Here is a 23972-nt window from a genome sequence, read left to right as displayed (position 1 = left end):
ACTCTAACCATTCAGTGATTCACCAATGTCAGCCTCAGGTTGCCCACCATCCTTGGAGCTACCACAGCTCTGTGGCTACGTCCGCAGTGTAATCAGGTGTGATTTAGGACCCACCTTCAGACCGGTGACTTGGGAAACAAAGGCAGGCTGATTTTTACCTGCTCATCCAGGGGGAGGTGGGAGCAATCCTGTGCCGAGGCAACCTGATGTGGATTTTGTGTGTTTGCAAGAAGAGCACCCCTGGCATCAAGGTGTTGTCACATCCCAACCCCATGACTGAAATTGGATAGAAACTTTATGATAGGTCACTAGGATGCCCAAACGGTAACTTCTTTTTTGGTCCAATTCTTTCTTGATAAGTTTTTTTCTGACTTGCCATGATGTTTTAATGTATTAGTAAAATGTTGTGTGTTCTGATGAACGTATACAGTGTACTTAATTAGGCTTTGCAGAGAACTCCTTGTAGGGAACTTGTTTTAAAGCTAATGATGCTTATTGGCAAAGATTATCATGTGATAGGGATACAGCGTATTTACTTAAATTATCTTTTGGGTGATATAGTGATGTTTAGTTTCCTGGTGCTTTCTCAATCTCCTGTTAGTTCCAATATTTCCTTTATGTTGCTTTTCAGCCTTCTTCATCTTTTAAAATACGCAGAAAAAAAAATTGCCTCGTTTTTCCTTCCCCTCCCTGAGGTATCTTTTTTTTTATACTTACTGGATTGCCTTGGTGGGCATTTGGGTTGTCTCGCTGAGAGCAGCAAGCTCTCTCTGTTCTGGGACTGATCTCCAACCACTCACACCAACGGGAATCATGTCACTCATAGAATCATAGAATCATTCAGGTTGGAAAAGACCCTTGAGATCATCGAGTCCAACCATCTACCCTACACTACAAAGTTCTTCCCTACACCATATCCCCCAACACTGCATCTAAGCGACTCTTAAACTCATCCAAGGATGGTGACTCAACCCCCTCCCTGGGCAGCCTATTCCAGGGTCTGATCACTCTTACTGTGAAGAATTTCTTCCTAATGTCCAGTCTAAACCTACCCTGTTGCAGCTTGAATCTGTTCCCTCTTGTTCTATCGCTATTTGCTTGTGAGAAGAGACCAGCACCAACCTCTCTACAGTGTCCTTTCAAGTAGTTGTAGAGAGTGATGAGGTCTCCCCTTAGCCTCCTCTTCCTCAAACTAAACAGTCCCAGCTCCCTCAATCGTTCTTCGTACGATTTATTCTCCAGGTCCTTCACCAGCTTCGTTGCCCTCCTCTGCACCCGCTCCAGCACCTCGATATCTCTCTTGGATTGAGGTGCCCAAAACTGGACACGATACTCCAGGTGTGGCCTCACCAGTGCTGAGTACAGGGGCACAATCACCTCCCTACTTCTGCTGGTCACGCTATTCCTAATACAAGCCAGGATGCCGTTGGCTTTCTTGGCCACCTGGGCACACTGCCGGCTCGTATTCAGCCGCTTGTCAATTAGAACCCCCAGGTCCTTTTCCGCCAGGCAGCTCCAGCCACACTTCCCCAGGCCTGTACTGATGCATGGGGTTGTTGTGGCCCAAGTGCATCATGTTGGCCTTGTTGAAGCTCACACCATTAATGTTGGCATCGCGATGGAGGCAAAATTAAACGTCTAGAGGCAGTAAACGTGTCTTCCCACTTGTTTGCTGGAGCTGTGGGGTGGGGGTAGCTGCATTTCTGGAGATTGCCACTTTTTTGGGGCCATTTTGTGGCACCTCCTCTCAGATGTGTTCTATTTTAATAGAGGATTCTGTGTACTGCGAATCGTGTTTCTGTTGAAGGAAAGTTTGTTTCGCTTTTTGGGAGTTTTGGTCAAAATTGACTATCATTTTACTGAATTTCACTGTGTGCTACTAACTCATGGCAGGCAGCGCACACAGTCTGAGAGGAAAAAGCTCCTGCTTCTTTCCTACACCGCCCATCAGCATCAAATACCACTTAGTGCTTTTCTGATATTGAAAATATCAGAATACGTAAGAATAATAAAATTATTAATTAAAATATCAGAGTAATAAAATATTGAAAGCCTCTGCTGTTACTCAGGACGATAACTGCATGTTTAATTCTGTTTGGCTTTACTCAACCAGTTCTGAATGAGGATACTTTTTATCATCAAAACCCAAGTTGTGATTAAATTGTCTCGCATCCATCCACTCCGCTGCTTTCTAGTTTTATCTTGCAGACCTGTGTGTTTAACGAGTTGTCGCCCTGGCTGGTTGTGTGGGCACGTGCAATAACAGGTACTCATTTTCTGGTGGAAATAAATTATATTTGGGGCTGAACTGCATGACACTGAGAACGCTGTCAAGTTCAGTATGTGCATCAAAATCATTTAGACAGGATCGGTAGAGGTTTTAGGGGTTTTTTACAACTTGTGGACCACCATAAAATATCCCAGCGAGGGTGGAGACTTCTGTTTAGTGTGTGAATTTAAATTCTACTTTGTTTTCTTGGTTTTCAAGAAGTAGCAGGCTTGTGTTAGAGGACCAGTGATTTTCAGCCTCCCATTTCCCAAAATGTAGGATAGTCTGTTAATCATGTTTATTTTTCTTATCACGTTAAGCTTTTTGATGACTCTTTATGGTGATCTAAATCTTTAGGCTTTTTGTTGTTGTTGTTGTTTTTTTGTTTTGCAACCTAATCACCAATGAGACAAATAGCTCCTTTTACACACAAACACATTAGAGGCGCATTATTTCTTGCATGCTTTAAATAATTCCTTCTGTAACTTGAATGGATTACCTTTTAATGCTGGTTTTCACGCCCTCAACTCCCCTGACATAGGGGGATGTCTACATTTAAAACCTATTCCTGTTGGCACTTGCAGCAGCGTAGTAGTTTGCCTACAGCTATTGATTTCTCTCTCCTCCTTTCCCTCCCTTCTTTTTTTTTTTTTCTTTTCTTCTTTTTTTTTTTTTCTTCTTTTTTCCCCGCATGTGGCAGTAGGTGCCAGATCACCGAAAACCAGAGCAATGTGTTCTCCAGGCAGCAGTGTTTCAAATCATTTATTAAGCATGTGATTTTGCAGAACTGGCATTCGTTTCTGGAAGGACTTAAGGGAGTAGTAGCAGAGAGAGCTGTGTTAAAGTGTTTGGGAGGCTGGGTGATGAGGTGTCTTAGTATCTGGTATTTTCAGAGAAGGGGAAAAAAAAAAAGAAAAAAGCTGTAACAGTCTTTTGATTTGGGTAAAAACAAATGAAACACTTGTTTTTCCGTATAAAACGGCAGGTCGCTTCCCAGCTGACCTTGCCATGTGGGATCCTACTGCCGTTCCTTCTGCTCTGCTCTTGTAGGAGCTCTGTGGAGGTGAACGTGAGACCTCATCCCGCTTCAGTAAACCCGTGTCTCAGCGCGTGGGTGGGAAACCTGGCTCCCTTACAGTCAGTGGCAGAGTTCCCAATGATTTCAGTACGGCCAGGATTTCTCGTTTCAGTAGAGCTGTGAGTCGTCCCCCATCCCATTCTCCCTTACCAGTGTCTGTCGTGTTCCTCATGCAGTCTTCTATTGAAGTTTGGTTTTGGAATGAGTCCTTGCTGCCGTGCCAACTTGAGCTGTATTTTCTTCTCTGTGAAACGCACTTTGGCTGAAAGAAAACCCAGCACCATGTTACGTCTCCTGTTCCACTCATCACCAACAATATGGTCACTTTTTTCTAAAATCATAGAATCATAGAATGGCTAGAGTAGGAGGAGACCTTAAAGACCATCCAGTTCCAACCCCCTGCCATGGGCAGGGACACCTCCCACCAGACCAGGTTGCTCAAAGCCCCATCCAGCCTGGCCTTGAACCCCTCCAGGGATGGGGCATCCGCAGCTTCTCTGGGCAACCTGTTCCAGTGTCTCACCACCCTCACAGCAAAGAATATCTTCCTAGTATCTAATCTAAATCTCCCCTCTTTCAATTTAAAACTGTTCCCCCTTGTCCTATCGCTCCACTCCGTGACAAAGAGTCCCTCCCCATCTCTCCTGTAGCCCCTTCAGTTACTGGAAGGCTGCTATAATGTCTCCCCGAAGCCTTCTCTTCTCCAGGCTGAACAGAGGTGCTCCAGCCCTCTGATCATCTTCATGGCCCTCCGCTGGACCCGTTCCAACAGGTCCATGTCCTTCCTGTGCTGAGGACTCCAAAGCTGGACACAGTACTCCAGGTGGGGTCTCACCACAGCAGAGTAGAGGGGTAGAATCACCTCCCTCGACCTGCTGGCCACACTCCTTTGATGCAGCCCAGGATGCGGGTGGCTTTCTGGGCTGCCAGCGCTCACTGCCGGCTCATGTTGAGTTTCTCATCCACGAGCACTCTCAAATCCTTCTCCTCAGGGCTGCTCTCCAGCCATTCTCCACCCAACCTGTATTTGTGCCTGGGATTGCCATGTCCCTGGTGCAGGACCCTACACTTGGCTTGGTTGACCTCCGTGAGGTTTGCATGGGCCCACCTCTCAAGCCTGTCCAGGTCCCTCTGGATGGCATCCCTTCCCTCCAGCGTGTCGACCACACAGCTTGGTGTCACCAACAAACTTGCTGAGATGAGATGAAATAAAAGTCTGTTTTGCTTGTTTGATAGGTAGCACTGTGCATATAGGGCCATCACCTTTCTGCTTCTGCAGAATCAATCTCTGTCTTCCTCAGTCTAGTTTCTGAGCATAGCATCGGTCCCCCAAAAGCTGATGAAGTAAAATAGGGTTAACAGCAAGATGATTGTTTTGGGAGTTGGTGGTGGCAAGAAAGACTGGGCAGCTTGTGGAGAAGCTGAGATCAGGTTGCTGTTGTCCTGCCATGAATCTGCACAGGTTGTTTGGCATAGATGCGTCATGATGCAAATAAATGCTGAGAGGTGTTTTGGAAAAACACATCAGTATCTAAATGTCTTTGACAAAGGCAAATAAGATAACTCATCCTGCGTCTGTCCAACCAGGGTATTACTTCTAAACACAAAAGGAGTGCCATGAAGCCTCACAGTTGGGTTGTCAGACTAAGGTAAGCAATGTTATATCTAGTCCCCTAACGTGCACACAAAGACTTTTAAGGTACAGGCTTCGCTTAGCTACCAGAAATCTGTCGTGGTTTTGGCCGAATTTACCAAAACCGGACCGACAGATGGCCCTTCCCCCCCTCCTCCCCCCCAAAAAGAGGAGAGAGGAGGAGAAAGAGATAAGGAGATTCAGAAGTTTAGAATGAACTAAACTAATGAAGAATTAATATTAAAATAAAAATAAAGAAGAAAATAATGAAATAGATACAATATATACAAAACCGTATCAAGCTCCCAGGATGACAGTCACGTCACCGGCAGGCACTGGGGAAGTCCCAGACTGGACTCGGCGACGGATGGGAACTGGATTCCAGCTCTGGAGTCAGGAACACACGGATCGGGATCAAAGGCAGATGAACAGACAGAGTCCTCTCTGGACGTCGGCCATCGCAGGAAGGGGGCTGACCCTTTGATCCCTCAGCTTTTATACTGAGCGTGGGGCAGATGGGATGGAATAGCCCAGTTGGTCAGGTTTGGGTCACCTCTCCTGTCCCCTCCTCCCCACCGATGTGACCCCTCTACGTTTTTTCTGTTTCCGACCCTCTAAGGGGGCAAATAATGAAATGGGCTGCCCTTGGTTGTTATGGCAATAAGTATAAGCAAGGGCCTCCCTGCTCACCATCCCTTGGCACGGAGCACAAACATTGGGCTGATCATTCTGAGAACGAGCAGTTTTCTCCACAATGTGCCGTTCATTTCAGAGAGTTAGAGGAGGCCTGGCTAGGATGGAAAGTTACAGAACAGAAAATTGGTTCGGTTTTACTTCAAACCGGGACAAAATCAAGGTATGAAACACGTACACAGTAGCTGCTTATTGCCTCATCTGCTCTTGGGGCTGGTTGGTTTTAAAGCCACGTCTGTAAAGCTGGATGTAGCTGTAATGGAGCAGCAGGTCAGTAAGAATAAGGATGTTCTTGTAACATCAGCTGCAAGTGGGACGTGTGTTTATTCTAGGAGATTTTTATTTGCATCAGGGTGTGTTTTTTGTAACGCGTGCGTGGAGTTTTAGTGCTACGTTTACAAAAGAAGATGATTTAAATTCTTTTTAGGAGCCCTACACATAAAAGAGAAGAAATAGGGGAAATGGGTATAGCTGACAAGGACAGCATAATTTGGACACTGTGTCATTAGTGCCAAAGGTGAGTGCTGTTATATATACCCTTACAATCCTTACATTTTTGTTGGCTTCAGAAGGCTTTGGATTGGGATTCAAATAAATCACAAATGATCTGCAAAACCAACATACTTTGTATTTTTCTGCACTCCTTTTGTTTCATGCTGAGAACAAGCCTTTCTTTTTACTATAATCAATACGGGGCAGAGTTCCGTTGGGTATAAAAAGGGGAATAAGCTCTCATTTTTTGTTTTGCCAATGTAAAACTTGAGCAGTGGTTGGGATGACAGTACTTGTTCTTCCTGCAGCAGCAGAGGGGTCATGCAGCAGTTGAATTCCTGGAGAGAGTCTTTTCTATCATAGAATTAGAATCACAGAATTGTCTGGGTTGGAAGGGACCTTTAAGATCATCTAGTCCAACCATCAACCTAACTCTGATCAAAACCATCACTAAACCATGTCTCTAAGCACTATGGCAACCCGGCTTTTAAATCCCTCCAGGGATGGGGCCTCAACCACTTCCCCGGGCAGCCCATTCCAAGGCTTAAGAACCCTTCCCATGGAAACATTTTTCCTAATCTCCAATCTGAACCTCCCCTGGTGCAACTTGAGGCCGTTTCCTCTTGTCCCATCTCCTGGGACTTGGGAGAAGAGACCGACCCCCCCTGGCTACACCCTCCTTTCAGGGAGTTGGAGAGAGCGAGAAGGCCTCCCCTCAGCCTCCTTTTCTCCAGGCTGAACACCCCCAGCTCCCTCAGCCTCTCCTCACAAGACTTCTTCTCCAGACCCCTCACCAGCTCCGTTGCCCTTCTCTGGACCCGCTCCAGCTCCTCAATGTCTTTTTTGTGGTGAGGGGCCCAAAACTGGACACAGCCCTCGAGGTGGGGCCTCACCAGTTCCGAGGACAGGTGGATGATCACCTCCCGAGCCCTACTCACCATGCTGTTCCTGACACAGGCCAGGATGCTGTTGGCCACCTTGGCCACCTGGGCACACTGCTGGCTCATGTTCAGCCGACGGTCGACCAACACCCCCAGGTCCTTTTCTGCCAGGCAGCTCCAGCCACTCTGCCCCAAGCCTGTAGCGCTGCAGGGGGTTGCTATAACCCAAGTGCAGGACCTGGCACTTGCCCTTGTTGAACCTCATCCCATTGGTGTCAGCCCATCCATCCAGCCTGTCTAGATCCCTCTGCAAAGCCTTTCTACCCTCCAGCAGGTCAACACTCCCACCTAGATGGAGTTAGATACTCTTCAGCTCCTTCAGACACCCAGTGTGCTGTGAACCAGGAGTAAATATGATGCTGGATATCAGAGGTCAGGCTTTCTGGTTTTCGTTTGTCCCTACAGGAATAACAGGTCACCTGCAGAGCAGGCTGAACACCAGCTGGAATCATTCTCACAAAATGAATACGCTTCTCATGAAAATCAATCTGCGCTCAACAGGAATAAGCGTGCTTTGTGCTCAGCTGTAATGCTGCTATAAGATTCCTTGAAGGAGGTTTATAAATCTTCCAAAGCCACCTTTCAACATTCATTTCTTTATGTAATTAATTTATTCTAGTGCGTGTAAGCATCTGTTATAAGCTTATAGTGGAATCTTATCAAGTGAACAGTGCTCGCTTGTAAAAGCTTCCGAGCAACCGGGGTGGAGGGGGAAGAAAGAGGCTGTGGTGGAGAAGTAGGTACTGGGGAAAACTTTGTCGCCACTCATAACCTGTTCACACTGGCATAAGCTTGGGAGTACCTTTGTTTGGGCTGGTCGACACGCTGGAGGGAAGGGATGCCATCCAGAGTGACCTGGACAGGCTGGAGAGGTGGGCTCATGCAAATCGCATGAAGTTCAACCAAGCCAAGTGCAGGGTCCTGCACCTGGGACGTGGCAACCCCAGGCACAAATACAGGTTGGGCAGAGAATGGGTGGAGAGGAGAAGGACTTGGGGGTGTTGGTGGATGAGAAGCTCAACATGAGCCGGCAGTGAGCGCTGGCAGCCCAGAAAGCCACCCGCATCCTGGGCTGCATCAAGAGAAGCGTGGCCAGCAGGTCCAGGAAGGTGATTCTACCCCTCTACTCTGCTGTGGTGAGACCCCACATGGAGTACTGTGTCCAGCTCTGGAGTCCTCAGCACAGGAAGGACATGGACCTGTTGGAACGGGTCCAGCAGAGGGCCACAAAGATGATCAGAGGGATGGAGCACCTCTCCTATGAGGACAGGCTGAGAGAGCTGGGGTTGTTCAGCCTGGAGAAGAGAAGGCTCTGGGGAGACCTCATAGCAGCCTTCCAATATCTGAAGGGAGCCTACAGGAGATCCGGAGAGGGACTCTTTGTCAGGGATTGTAGTGACAGGACAAGGGGTAATGGTTTTAAATTGGAAGAGGGGAGATTTAGATGAGATACTAGGAAGAAATTCTTTGCTGTGAGGGTGGTGAGACACTGGAACAGGTTGCCCAGAGAAGCTGTGGATGCCCCATCCCTGGAGGGGTTCAAGGCCAGGCTGGATGGGGCTTTGAGCAACGTGGTCTGGTGGGAGGTGTTCCTGCCCATGGCAGGGGGGTTGGAACTCGATGATCTTTAAGTTCCCTTCCGACTCTAACCATTCTATGATACTATGATAAGTAATTATAATAATAATAATTTTAAAATCCTTTCATCTGTGCTTTTCCAAGCACTGAATCAAGCTAGTTAAGTTACAATTCCTGTTACAAAGAGAGGGATATACCGACCTGAGCTAAATTATTTGTATGGGACCAGGGTTTCAAAGCAGAAGCCAGTTGTCCTGATGTCCTAGTACTCCCCTCCTGCCTCTAAGTCATTTCATCTGGTGTTTGATTAAAAAAAAATAAAATAATAATAATCAATTCTGATTTGGTAACAGCAGATGTATTGTCAGAACACAAAGATACCCAGCCTGTCTGTGATGTGCAGTAGCTAAATAAACCAGGAGTCTGGAAACCTGAGGTCACTCTTGTCAGATAAGCCGAGTTCTGTGCCTGGATGCATCCGCCTGGGTATCCTCACGCTGTTTCACCATATGCCTTAGCCTTGGCATAGCTGCCTTCTGAAGGAGAGAAGCCCTGCCCTTGGGACAGGTTTTGCTTTGTGTTAAGACTTCACTGAACTAGTCAAAGAGTTGGAGGGGAGGTTGTGTATATGCAGCACAGTTTCCTAACAAAAAGGTGCTTAACTCCATATTAAGGCCAAAGAGACATCAGACATCAGGTGCTTAGTGTGTTTGGTTGCTATTTCTGGAGTTACTGGAGAAGGTTAAGGGGGCTCCAGCTCCTTCCTAGAGTGGTATGTGTGCGACGTGAGATAAAACGCCACAATTTCCTTCTCCCTCCCTATCTACCATCATAAAATAGATTTGAACTGTTGACCCTGGAGACTTCTGGTGTGTCAGAGGACTTGTGTTAATTCCTGTTAGCCGATTTCTGCATCTGTTGAATGGATGTTTGAATTTACTGATATTTATTTGAAGTTCTGCTCTGAACAAGAGTACAAAGTGTGGTGTATTTGGAGTAATCAGTTGCATGGTGGCATCCAATGTGGCATTTAGCTGAACCCTTCCTTTTTGGGGTGTCTTATAATCAAACAAGAACTTACCTTCCTAATAAGCTAATTTCTCCTTCTCCAGTTAAACACATCTACATTTATGGTTTTCTTTTTAACATCAAACTAGGCCTTCACTGATCTGATTTGTTCCAGCTGGGAAGCAAGAGGTGGAAGGAAGTCACCACTGTTCAGAGAACAGTAGCTTATTCTTGGTGTAAGCTGACAAGTAGCCAAATTGCATAATGCCGTTTTTCTGATGACCACTATGTTGTGGCTCTTGGTTTGCGAGGTGGGGAAGCTCTGTTGGCTTCCATGTTTATAGAATCACAGAATGATTCAGGTTGGAAGGGACATTAAAGATCATTGAGTTCCAACCCCCCTGCCCTGGGCAGTGACACCTCCCACCAGACCAGGTTGCTCAAAGCCCCATCCAGCCTGGTCTTGAACCCCTCCAGGGACGGGGCATCCACAGCTTTTCTGGGCAACCTGTTCCAGTGTCTCACCACCCTCACAGTGAAGAATATCTTCCTGATATCTAATCTAAATCTCCCCTCTTTCAGTTTAAACCCATTACGCTTGTTCCTAGAGAGTTTCTCATGTGTCTGTTCCTAGATAACCACGATAAGGGTGGCAACTGATGTGTGCCTGGGGCTTTCTATAGATGATGGAAGACACATTCAGGAAATATTTTTGGGTGGCACAAGGTTTGTGTATATCACTATTTTGTCAGCATGATGCAATTATCTGATCATGAAAAAGCTTTTCCTATAGGCCAGGAAGGTAAGAGGTTTTTTTGTTTCTTCTTATCTAGCTCTGTAGTAGATAAATTGTTCTATAAGTAAACCTAGCCCTTAGGCTCTATTGAAATATATAAAATAGTTTTTAATAAATGTGTCAATAGAAAAAGGTGGTCAATAAGTGATACTGTTTAATAAAAAAGTGTAGTTTTTATTGTTGTTCCTGATGCTCTTACTCAAATGTAGAACCGTCTTATGAAGGGACTTCATGAATACTCTTTCACATGGAGGTTAATAGGGCAATAAATTCTAGTTAATTGCCTGTTTCCGTGTTCCATAGGCTTAAGGGAGTAATCAATAATGTATCTTCTCAAGCAGTAAGTATACTTAATGAAAGAGATGTTGGCAAGAGTAAAGTATCCTCTGTTATATTTCATATATAGCATCTGCGTAAACTTCTGTTGGTCAAAAGTAAAAGCAAGCAATGTGTAAAATCAAAGATTTGTTTCAATCCACCTTCATGCGTGAAGGTGAAACTGCCAGGCTACTCTTGTTTGTTCTCTTTCTGTCTAGTTCTTTCTTTCAGGTAGTTGTTCTTTAATAAGTCACTGCATTTAACAACCTCCTCTCGTGATAAAGCATGTCAATCCCAATACTGTTTGGGAGAGAGGAGAGAGCAGAAGTAGGAGGAAGGGTATTTATGCGACTTGTCTTCTGTGTGGCAATCACAGACTGGGACAGCAAAAAACAAAGTCTTGGATTTAAGAAGAAAATGTGAATACGTCATAGAATTGTTTAGGTTGGAAGGGACCTTTAAGATCATCTAGTCCAACCAGCAACCTAACTCTGATCAAAACCATCACTAAACCATGTCTCTAAGCACTATGGCAACCCGGCTTTTAAATCCCTCCAGGGATGGTGCCTCAACCCCTTCCCTGGGCAGCCCAATTCCAAGGCTTAAGAACCCTTTCTGTGGAAACGCTTTTCCTAATACCCAATGTGAACCTCCTTTTTTTTTGTGGTGAGGGGCCCAAAACTGGACACAGCCCTGGAGGTGGGGCCTCACCAGTGCCCAGTACAGGGGGACCATCACCTCCCGAGCCCTACTCCCCACGCTGTTCCTGACACAGGCCAGGATGCCGTTGGCCTTCTTGGCCACCTGGGCACACTGCTGGCTCACGTTCAGCTGACAGTCGACCAACACCCCCAGGTCCTTTTCTGCCAGGCAGCTCCAGCCACTCTGCCCCAAGCCTGTAGCATCCACGGTGTTGGTGTGACCCAAGTGCAGGACCTGGCACTTAGCCTTTTGAACCTCATCATGAATGATATTAATTGAAATCATCATTATGGATGATGGCTTGACTTTGACTTGATTCTCTCAAATATGAGCATTTTTTTTCCTTTAGCTATTTCCTGCTCCGTATTGCCACAGAGGATGTGCAGGGACTCTGTGATGAGAGCAAGCACCTGTAACGTGGGGCTTGTCGGTTCACTGTGCTGTGTTTGTCCATAACATGGTCTTGGTACCAGGATCCTGAATGGTCTGCTGGCCCATGGATTGGCAGCAGATGGTTGTCTTCTGTTTGCTTCTGTTCACCTTTTACTCAGCTCAGAGAAGCTTTGCTTACTGTATTAAGAGCCTGAGATAAGGGGCAGCATATAATTACATACTGTCCCAGTGTCCATAACTGCTCTTTGTGTGACTTTTAAGCATCCCCAGATAATTTTTGTCTAATGTAGCAACTCCTCATTTACTCTAATATGTAATCAGAATGCATTACGTAGGACACACTTAAGATGAACCACCTTGACACTGCTGATTGCTGTACATAGTATTTATTCCCTCGCTATTTTTTGTTTGGTTGGTTTTGGTTTGGGTTGTTTTTTTTCCCCAAACAAGAAAGTGGAGCAGACAGTTTGCATTCTTGGATTCTTTCCTTTTCTGACTCGCTCCCTTTCTTCTCTTTTCAGGTCAACGCTCAGTTCTCAAAACGGATCCAGGCAAAAATCAAGGACCTTCTGCAACAAATGGAGGAAGGGCTGAAGACGGCAGATCCACATGACTGCTCTGCCTATACTGGCTGGACTGGTGAGAAAGCTAGAATTTGAGTGAAATGTGTTTGTTAAATGATATAATTGGGTTTATTCACAGGAGGAGGTTCTGATATTCTCACAGGAGCAGCAGAAATACTCTGATACAGGCATTTGTGTGAGTTGGTTTCTTTTAACTGTGGACCTTTGGTCGCTGCTGTCTGGAATGACTTCCATTGGCTTCAGCAGACAAAGTTACAGAGATAATTGGCTTTTGTATATGGAGATCTTTGTCTTGCAAAAGGAGTGGATTTTCTAAGGCTGCTCTTTCTTTCTGCTTACCTCTTATTTCTTAAGGTTTTCTTAAAATGAGTTATTTTCACCTTATTCTGTTCAACTGACTATTAGTAGTTGTCTAATGGTAACAACATCTTCTAATGATTGAGGGGGGAGGTAGGTAGCGGGGAAGTGTTCTGTGCCCAGGAGCTTAGAGCCTTAAAATCTGGAATATGGATAGTCTGGCTGTGCTTGTTCTGTCTGTAGAAAAATGGTAAGATGAACGTGTGAGGAGGGGGGAGTATGGAGGCGGGGTTGCAAGATTGTGAAGTTCCTGAAGATAAACAGGCGTGTGCAAGAGCTGGTTATTGCAAGGCACCATCGTTCATTTAGCATTGCTTCACTGATGCTTGTCACGGGATTGTCATGGAATTGTCAGAGTTGGAAGGGACCTCTAGAGATCATCTAGTCCAAGTCCCCTGCTAACGCAGGGTTGCCCAGAGCACATCACTCAGGACTGCATCCAGGCGGGGCTTGAAGATCTCCAGAGAAGGGGACTCCACACCCTCCCTGGGCAGCCTCTTCCAGGGCTCTGGCACCCTCACCAGAAAGAAGTTTTTCCTTATATTTGAATGGAGCTTCCCATGTTCCAGCTTGTGCCCGTTGCCCCTCGTCCTATCACTGGGAAAAGAGCCCGGCTCCATCCTTCAACCCACCCTTTAGATACTTGTAAGCATTAATAAGGTCTCCCCTCAGCCTTCTCTTCTCCAGGCTAAAGAGCCCCAGCTCTCTCAGCCTTTCCTCATCAGGGAGATGCTCCAATCCCTTAATCATCTTTGCTGCCCTACGCTGGACTCTCTCCAGTAGTTCCCTGTCTCTCTTGAACTGGGGAGCCCAGAACTGGACGCAGTATTCCAGTTGTGGCCTCACCAGTGCAGAGTAGAGGGGGAGAATGACCTCCCTCGACCTACTGGCCACACTCTTCCCTGTGCAGCCCAGGATCCCATTGGCCCTCTTGGCAACAAGGGCACATTGCTGGTTCATGGATAATTTACTATCTAGCAGGACCCCCAGGTCCTCTTTCTCCAGACATTCACATCTGGACCCCCAAATCTGCTGTCCAGATGTCAATGAGCCCTTTTGATCCTTTCGGCAGAGCCTCCAGTTTTCAAGCCTGATGTGGCCACTGCTCTTCAAGCTGCCAAAACGCATCTGAAGTCCTACTGTGCTATTACAATGACATATTCTATTCCTGCTCTGTCTGGCTCACGCTTCAGGCATACTTAGGCTTGTAGCACAGCGTGTTTGAAATGTGCCCTGAGGAGATCTGGTTTTTTATCTTTATCCTTATGTCATGAGGGGGAGCAGCTTGGAAAAACTCTCCAGGCTTTGCCCGTGCTCAGATTGAATTCTGGCAATGAAAGGGTAACATTTCTTCGTGTTCTTCTTGATGTTTAGGTACAGATGGTGCTGTGGGTGGATGGGTGGGGAAGTTTTAGACAACTCAGGCTTAAAGGTTAGATGTGTTTGGAGGTCTGAAAGCGAGTGGCTGCTAAGTGAGTGCAGAAGATCTCCAGTGGTGGGCTTTCTCGCGCTGACATTACGAAAGGGCTCCCCGGGGAGCTGTGTTCTGACACTGTGACTGACAACTGAAGTTACGGTTGATAAACCAGAGCCTGCTGAAAATGAGTCATAAGCTAAAAGTAACACAGCCATCATTAGCTGAAAGAAGAAGATAGATGAGCAAGTAACGCAGTCTAATGAGAGTGGGGTTTTTCCATCCTGTAGAAGGATCGCCAGCTACGTCTGTTCCAAGTTATAAACTTCTTTCAAGGCTCCCGTGGCAATGACTTTGAATGAAAATATTTAAATGATCTGGCTTTTAAAATACTTCGTGAAAAACACTTTCTCCCCGGACTTGCTCCTTGCAGCGTTTTGCTCGTGTGCAAATCAGAAGGTGAAAGCAATGCTGAGAACAACTGCCCTACTGGTTATGTACCAAGCCTAAAGAAATCTTACTGGCAGTCCAGTCCTAAGCTTGTGCTCTGTGAAACTTCTTTAAAATGTGGGCGCACGTACTGCTGGCACGTAACACTCTTGTTAGAGTCCATCTCACTTAAACATGTGTTCTTCTTATGTGCCAGACATCTTGGAGGAGCCATTGAAAGGGTTTTGAACAAGGAAGTATTGGATGACCTGGGCCTCATGGCTGCTTTTCTGATCATCCTTTGATCAAGCCCAGATAGCTACACATTCGTTGCAACATAAAAAAACCCAAAGGTTACAGAAATCCCAGTAAATAGCCCACAAGTTCCCATGCTGCTGAATTGGGCTAATCTGCAGCTCTCCTCTTGGACTCATGTAGAAAGACCTTATCAAAGCCCGTCTGGAGAACATCTGAGGATGTACCAGCACTCTCATGGTGCTATTCTTCTTGTACTCCTCAGGTACACTCTCTGTGGAGCTAAGTGGGGATTTTGTGTTCTGGGCTTTCGTTGTGGCTCAGGAGAGTGCTCTCCCTGTTCAGAAACGAGCATGACCTGCAGCATGGTATTTTAATTTTTAAGATTTGGTTTGGTTTTGTTTTGTTTTAATGAGGTGATTCTACCCCTCTACTCTGCCATCGTGAGAGCCTACCTGGAGTACTGTGTCCAGCTCTGAGTCCTCAACACAGGAAGGACATGGACCTGTTGGAACGGGTCCAGCAGAGGGCCACAAAGATGATCAGAGGGATGGAGCACCTCTGCTATGAAGACAGGCTGAGAGAGTTGGGGTTGTTCAGCCTGGAGAAGGGAAGGCTCTGGGGAGACCTCATAGCAGCCTTCCAATATCTGAAGGGGGCTACAGGAGAGCTGGAGAGGGACTCTTTGTCAGGGAGTGTAGTGACAGGACAAGGGGTAATGGTTTTAAATTGGAAGAGGGGAGATTTAGATGAGATACTAGAAAGAAATTCTTTGCTGTGAGGGTGGTGAGACACTGGAACAGGTTGCCCAGAGAAGCTGTGGATGCCCCATCCCTGGAGGGGTTCAAGGCCAGGCTGGATGGGGCTTTGAGCAACCTGGTCTGGTGGGAGGTGTCCCTGCCCATGGCAGGGGGTTGGAACTCAGTGATCTTTAAGGTCCCTTCCAACTCTAACCATTCTATGATTCTATAATAGAAAACTATGTAATGAGTTTAATGGAGTGAAGCTTGATATTACCTTCTGGCATTCTCTGAGGACTTGTTTGCTTTCTGGCTTTTACAACCCAGCTTAATTTGTAGAAGCTCATAATCCTGTTGTGAGATACGTTTAAGGGTTATAAATAAACTTGGCATGTTGAACGAAAAAACTTATCAAGAGATCCTTTTACAAATCAAATGGAAATTATGTCACTTCTTGCATATAATAGGTGAGTATTGTACAGTCAATGTACTTGGTCATACATACACTTGTTAGCCCAAGTGTTTGAGTCTTCAGTGATTTATCAGGGAGTGGAGCGCTAGGACAAGGGGTAATAGTTTTAAATTGGAAGAGGGGAGATTTAGATGAGATACTAGAAAGAAATTCTTTGCTGTGAGGGTGGTGAGACACTGGAACAGGTTGCCCAGAGAAGCTGTGGATGCCCCATCCCTGGAGGGGTTCAAGGCCAGGCTGGATGGGGCTTTGAGCAATGTGGTCTGGTGGGAGGTGTCCCTGCCCATGGCACGGGGTTGGAACTGGATGATCTTTAAGGTCCCTTCCAACTCTAACCAATCTATGATTCTACGATTTCTTCACCATGCATTGGTGTCTCTTTCATGAATTTTCTTCATTCTCTGCAAATTGTGAGTCTACCATTGGTCTTGAGTCTGATTCATTTTTATTATTATTATTATTTTTGTCACAATCTAAATTGAAATGTAATCAAAATAGATGGCCTGATGCCGTCCCATTGTATGAGCGGGGACAAGCGGGGACCCATGACTGACATGTTTTAATTTCCCAAATACCTGCTCGCATTTGAGTTACCGGTTCAGAGGCACTGAAGAGGGGAATGTGATACACTTAGAAGGAAAAGTAAATGAAACTATCTCTTTTTCACATGGTTGTTCTAGGTATTGCCCTCTTGTATCTGCAACTGTACCGTGTCACCAAAAACCAGAGCCATTTGCAGCGATCTCTGGATTATGTGAAGAGAATCCTTCGCAATCTGAACGGCAGAAGAGTTACTTTCCTCTGCGGTGACGCTGGGCCACTGGCAGTGGGGGCTGTGGTTTATCACAAGCTGAAAAATGACAGTGAATCTAAAGAATGCGTTGCCAAGTAAGTGGTTGATGGTGGAAAAAGCCGTGCCCTTCATTTGTAGAGAGCATTGGTTCAGTAACATTAGCAAGTGCGAGTTTTGGAGGACAGGAGACACTTTCTCCCCTGATATATTTTCGGTAGAAGAATACAAAATAGGCTTTATCTTTCTTAAAGCTGGCTTACATTTGATTTGTGTTTAGCGGGTTATCTTGAGTCCTTTATCACTGTAAGAACAGGATGTCGTGGGCATATCTGTAGTGCGTGCACGTTTTGATTTTGTCACATTGAAGTGACATTTAACAAAAGCCGCACGCTTGTCAGCGGCAGTGTGTAGTGCTTGTGCAGTGTGTGATGCTTCCTCTAAAGAGTGGGTCTTAATTGTAGCTTCATTACAAAAGACGTACACTGCAGGGTTCTGGAAACATCCAGGCAGAAACACGGTACATCAAATTGATATTTAACAAAGATTTAATAAAACAAAGAGGAGGTATTTGCTGAACCATCAAAGGCAAGGGCTTTAATTGGGTCAGAGCGTATGAAGGGTAGCCTGAAAAAATTCCAGCGGCTTTCAAAGTAATCTAAATGCAACAAATGTCTTGAGAAACCCCATTTAGATGTAGAGTTTCCTCGGAGGACTGATTGTCCCTTTGCTGGCAGGGAGCTGATTGCTGTCCTGGTGAGGACTGGAAGCGCTGGAGCCCTGTGGGGTTTGTGTTGGGAATCAGCAATTCCCCTGCTAGCAGTCCGGCAGCACGCCTCAGGCTGCCAGAATCTGTGGACTAGCCTTGTGTCCCCATCTCCATTCTGGTTTATATTTGGAAATAGAATTGATCTCTTTCTAATCTGGAACCCTCGTGTGATTAAGCTCTGCTGCTGTTCCTGAATGAGTATTTCAGTTTTGAAATGGGTGGTAGGTTTGGGTTTTTTGGGGGTTTTTTTTTTTGCTTTTAGAACCAGCAGTAAACTTGGGCATGTCATTTTGGATGCAGCTAGGAGAGCAGTGGTGTTCTAAGGCATGAAGCATGAGTATAGCAAAATGAGATTAGCAGTAAATCTTTTCGCCTCGCCTCTGCTTGGGAAGTCATTTCTAGGAGGAGGACAAGGAGATTATTTTGATTATTTGTTCCTTTGCTTTCTTTTTTGTTTACAAATATATTCATGACACCAGCTGAGTGGTATGTTATAGATGTCAATATATAATCTATCATTGCACTTTTAACTCGTTACCTTGTAGTTGTCCATTTTTAGACTTGAATAATAAAACTTAACAGTGGACACTTAGACAGAAATTTCTTTTTTCTTTTTTTTGGGAGTGGCTTTTCCCTGGTATTAAGCAGTGACAGCATAAACAAGCCCTTGAAGTCAGTGTTTTTGCTCCAACATGATGGTAGCCCTAACATTTCTGCTGAGTAATAGCTGTTGGGGGGCATCTGGGAATTGAATTTAGTCTTAATCTCGATTGTCTTGCCCTCTCTCCCAGTTTAAAATGTGATCATCTCCATGGTTTCATCTACTTCCCAATTTAATCACAAAAGATAGGAAGAGGCAGGGAAGGAGTGGGCAGGAAAACAGATCTCTGCTCCACCTCAGTTCTAAAGTGGACCGGTGGAGTAATAGCAGGGAGTCTCTTTGGAGCATATGAGAGTTGTGATGGCCAGCCCAAGGGTTTTTTTTTTTTAAATCGCTAAAGGCAAGCAAAACATTGTGCATAATAGCAGTGCCCTTTTCAAAACTGAGCTGCTGAACATTTGAGACAAGGTGGTGTCTAGGGAGGGGGAGCGCCGAATGGTGGTGTTGAGTTCTTTTGTTTGTTTTTGTTATTTTCCTCTTGCACATCTCCAATTAAGGGTCCTTCCTTAGGTAAAATTCCCAGAGGCTCTGCGTGGTGCTCCCTATTTGTTGGAGCAGTTCTCCAGCCTCATCCGACCCCCCCACCCCGCACCCCTACATCTGTTTCTGTAGGCACAAAACCCTGACAGTTGCGCTGATACTCACCTGGCTCTGGCTCCGGCTCCGAGTTGCCTGTGAGGGATGGCTGAGCTCCGCAGAGCTCCTGTGTGTGAAGCTGACAGCCAGCTGGACTGGGCACGTGGTGGGGCTTCAGCTTCTGGTGTACAATACATGGTCCAGAATGGTTTCTAGAGAAGATGCTCTGTCTCCCCCCCGCCCCTTCCTTGTCTGATGCAGGTTGTTGCAGCTCCAAAGGACAGTCATAAGCACAGATGCTGAACTTCCAGATGAGCTGCTTTATGGCAGAGCAGGTTATCTATATGCCTTGCTGTACCTGAATACTGAAATCGGTCCAGACACTGTCCCACAGTCTCTTATCAAAGAGGTAAGGTGCTTTTCTCTCTCCAGTGCCACAGTGTCAGTGAGGTTGAAGTGGAATCACTCCTTCACATAACTGAAGGGATTGAAAGAGGGTTGCTGGAGAGGAGAGGGACCTAGAACTGGGAACTCAGTCTCTTCCGTCCCTCCAGTCTTTTCCGTCTTTCCTGGGACTAAGACCGGCCAGTGCGGGTAGGTCCGTGACCAGCCATGGAAACGGATCTACTACATAACTAGTTTTGGAGCATTTGAGGATGAGAAATTGTTACCGAAAACCTTAATACAGAAGTGTGTAAGTGTTCCAGTGAAAAGGAGGAGAATTCAGTGTGGGGAAGATGCACGACTGTTCTGCAGATACCAGAACCAAAGAAGGCAGGCCTGGAAAAAAGTGATTAGAAATACTTACATATTAAATTTCTACTCTTGGAAATATAAGGGATTCCATCATTTAGGAAAAAATTCCATTTCTACCTCAACAGCCAAGTCCAATTGAATTGGTGTATTGTCTGTCTTAGGTAATAGATGCTATTATTGAGTCGGGGAAAAACTTTTCGAAGGAGGAGCGGAAGACAGACCGTTGTCCTCTGCTGTACCAGTGGCACAGGAAGCAATACGTTGGAGTGGCCCATGGAGTGGCTGGGATCTATTACATGCTCATGCAGGTAAGAGCATCTTCTGTGGACTGGGGTGAAACACCATTTCTTGTTTTGCGCCAGCAGATCTTATCTTCAGCTTTCATGCACGTGTGGTGTTGTGCTGGGTCAGGGTCTCACCGTTTGGGGATAGACTCTGCAGCACAGAGCTGTGCAGAGATGCCAGCTCAGGCCCTGGCAGCAGCAGCAAACTGTGACTGGGGTATCCTTGCATTAATGTGAATTAACCCTTGAGTTCAGAGCGCCGGTGTGCCAGGAGCTGAAGTTTCCTGTCCTCAGCAGAGACAGTGAGGTGCCTTCCCTCATCCTCATACTTGCTGCTTCTGGTGCCTGCAGGTAGTCCAGCTAAATACGCGCTTACTCACCATCCATCACTCTTCGATTTTTTGCTATATTTACATGAGCTCACCACTGATGCCTTCTGCCCTCTATGCTCTTTCTCTCTTCTCCGGTGACTTTTTTTTTTTCTCACTGTCTTGAAGCTTTTGGAAGTCTATCCTCAATCGCACATTAGTCTTCAATATGCTTTTATTTTTTAAACGTTTTTCCTCTTCCTTATCCCCCTTTTTTCTCCCCCCAAAATCTGATGTTCCTTAGTGCGCTTATGACCCTTGCTCTCCTCTTTCTGTTGTCCTGATTGAGATTTCTCTCTTCTGTATACCTCCTCTTTCCCACACTTAAATCCATTCCTGCCTGCCCTGAGATTCTCCAATAGGATTATGAAGTTTTTCAAAACAGATCTGTGTATCTTATTTCTGTTGTACAATCTGGAAAAAGAGCCAGAATCACGATTTATTATAGAATATGGCCATAGAGCTGCAAAATTTGCATTGTAGCTGTTGCTGGTTTTTAAAGGTGCTGCCAGTGTAGGCATCTTTGTAAATGTTAATTTTCTTATCAGCTCATGCAGAATGTCTTTCCTTCAGGCGTGTGGAAGGGTTGTACATCCTCGCAGCCTGAAGCTGTATACAAACGTTCACTGCAAAAGTGACTGAGCTGGTATTTGGTGTTGCCACTGCTCAGCCGTTCCTCATTTGCAGAAGATGCTGTGACTTCTCCCCATCTGTTTCACGTTAGCTCACACCACTTCCGCTGGTAGCTCAGGCTAAAGCTGCTCACTCTGCTGTGGAAGCGGCTACTGCTCTGCTACCTGGAGGCATGTCTCAACCTTCTGCAGTGACCATCTCACTGGGGCCTCAGGCTGCTCTGATTTACTGTGTCCTTATCATACAGTCATAGAACCGTTAGAGTTGGAAGGGACCTTAAAGACCATCCACTTCCAACCCCCCTACCATGGGCAGGGACACCTCCCACCAGACCAGGTTGCTCAAAGCGCCATCGAGCCTGGCCTTGAACACCTCCAGGGATGGGGCAGCCACAGCTTCTCTGGAAGCTGTGTCTCACCATCCTCACAGTAAAGAATTTCTTCCTGAGATCTCATCTAAATCTCCCCTCTTTCAGTTTAAAACCGTTACCCCTCGCCCTATTGCTCCGCTTCCTGACAAAGAGTCCCTCTCCAGCTCTCCTGTAGGCTCCCTTCAGGTACTGGAAGGCTGCTGTAAGGTCTCTCTGGAGCCTTCTCTTCTCCAGGCTGAACAACCCCAGCTCTTTCAGCCTGTCCTCCTAGGAGAGGTGCTCCAGCCCTCTGATCATCCTCGTGGCCCTCCTCTGGACTCACTCCAACAGGTCTTCACTTCCTGCTTGCTTCAACAAGGCGGTCCGCTTCCTTTCAACTCCCTCATCTTCCTGGCTTCCATTTTTCTTTCCCTGGCTTTGCTAGATTTTCTGAGAAACCTCCAGTCCTTTGAAACATCCTGTTTAAAGGCTTCATCCTTCATTTGCTATTCAAGGCTGATAGGAGAAATAATTGCACAAGTGCTTTTTGGTTTAAGCAAAAGCTACTCTGTCTACATGTTAAAATCATAACGATCTTTTTCTTTACATGTAATTGCTGCTTTTAAGAATTACCACAAAGCCATTGTTTATGCAGCATTAGATTACTGTCTTTTCACTGTACGTTAAATATTGTGAGTCATGCAGAGTTGAGTCATCCACTGCAGAAGAAGATGGCATATTGGAGTCCATCCTTTCCCCATCCCTCCCACGCCCAGTGAGGAGAACTTTTCTGTATTTTCAGCAAAGGCTTCAGGAGGTGGTTTGGTGAGTGGTTGGTTGGTAACAAAAAAAAGGGTGTCCAGCATAGCACCTTAGATGTGAAGGTCACTGATCATCATTTCTGTACACCTTTATGAGGAAACACGTGTTGCTGGATTTATCTTTACAAAAGACTGCTGGAAGAATAAGAGCTCAGCAGTGTTAAAAACTCATCCAGGGGGCCAGTCTTTTTTCAATGGTGCCCAGTGACAAGACAAGAGGTAATGGGCACAAAATTGAACATAGAAAGTTCCATCTAAACATGAGGAGGAACTTCTTTCATTTGAGGGTGGCAGAGCCCTGGAAGAGGCTGCCCGGGGAGGTGGTGGAGTCTCCTTCTCTGGAGACATTCCAAACCCACCTGGACCCGTTCCTGTGCAACCTGCTCTGGGTGGACCTGCTTTGGCAGGGGGTTGGACTAGATGATCTCCAGAGGTCCCTTCCAACCCCAAATCTGGCAAATTCTGTGATTCTGTGATCCAGGAGGTAGAGGGGGAATGCTGAAGTGAAAGCTAGGGAATCTCTAATCCTAGCCCCTTTCCCTAACCCTGAGGCAAAAATGTGTGTTTGCGTATCATTGCTCTTGGCCAGAGAGGCAGAACACATACCTGTAGGTTACTTTTTTGCTGGGGACCTCAATAGCTTGCGCAAAGAACTCTCCTGTACTCAGATCTTCTCAGAAGAACAAGGTGAGAAGGAGGTTTGTAAAGAGCTCTGCTCTTCTTGGATTTACCTTGCCGTGCACAGCGCGAGACCAAAGGCATTTATTGCTGGTGCCCATCTGCTTTGCCTTCTGCTGCAGGGGTGCAGCGTGAAATCAGAGCCCCCCCAGAGCCTCTCTACCCCACAGGACACCGTGTTGAGTGAGGGCTGATCAGCTCTGGGCAGTTCTTCACGATAAGCTGATCTGTATTCAGGCCCTAATTCTGATTAGCAGCGTGAAGGTTTCTGTTCCGCTCAGAAAAGTGCAGAGGTGGAGTCAGGTTGAAGGACATGGTAGGTAGAAGTCTGGCAAAGCTTTCCTGGCTAAGGTGAAATAGAGACTTTTGGTTTTTTTCAAGTTACTGAAAATACAGCTATTGAAAGTCTTCCTTCATTTGGCTGTGAGACTGTGCTCACCTATTGAACGCAAATGTGCTGGAGGTGGTGGGAAACAGTGAAATCGTATGACATCGAGTCAGCAACAAAGACAAGTTATTTAAAAAAATAAGCTCAGTTATTAGGCTCCAGTTTCCACAGTTGTTCCCACAGCTTGCAGGAATTCCAAAAGTCATGTAAGCTGCATAAAAATAGAGAGCTCTGTTACGAAAATACTATAAAATGGGCTGGCAGAGGAGGGGATGCCAACAAAGAGCAACTGCAGACCCAACAGATACTCAGCTTCTACACCTTTACTTACCAGGAGCATGCAGGTTGATGGATATATTCTCCTTTTGGCAAGGATATCAACTAAATAGAAGAAATGAGAAAGAATATTCAGAAGGGCAACCTAAGGATGAGTTTGTAGTACAAAGATGTTTAGCTACCTGGAGAAGCAGCTGTTGCTTCTGAAATTGGAAATGCAGATTTGTAGCCCGTAGCTTCTGGGAGGTTTTTTTTCGTGATGGAAAACTTTAACCTTCATAAACTTTTGCCAGGTGTGCCACTGCATACACTCTTCTTCATTTATTTGGAAATAGGAGGGGTAACCCATTGTGTTTTAAGTGTGTATCATGAGCAATATAAAACCATCTTCCTCCTGTAAGTGTTCTCTCTGTTTTAAGGTATAAAGAGAGGCCTGGGAGTCTCCATATCCATATTCTATTCTCAGTTCTT

General features: G+C 45.9%; 1 protein-coding gene across 1 annotated transcript in view; it reads left to right on the top strand.

The window, feature by feature from the left end:
- Positions 1-23972, top strand: part of LANCL2 (LanC like glutathione S-transferase 2) — a 43796-nt gene that overhangs the window by 4327 nt on the left and 15497 nt on the right. The window contains exons 2-5 of the mRNA XM_074146262.1: positions 12423-12540; positions 16833-17040; positions 19210-19357; positions 19866-20012. Of these exons, the coding sequence (XP_074002363.1) occupies positions 12423-12540; positions 16833-17040; positions 19210-19357; positions 19866-20012 (621 nt within the window). The remainder of the gene's footprint in view (positions 1-12422; positions 12541-16832; positions 17041-19209; positions 19358-19865; positions 20013-23972) is intronic.

This window comes from Numenius arquata, chromosome 4 (genome assembly GCF_964106895.1).
Source record: "Numenius arquata chromosome 4, bNumArq3.hap1.1, whole genome shotgun sequence".
Classification (NCBI taxonomy): Eukaryota; Metazoa; Chordata; class Aves; order Charadriiformes; family Scolopacidae; genus Numenius; species Numenius arquata.
Note: the sequence above shows the minus strand (reverse complement) of the source record. Positions and strands in the feature narration are given on the sequence as shown.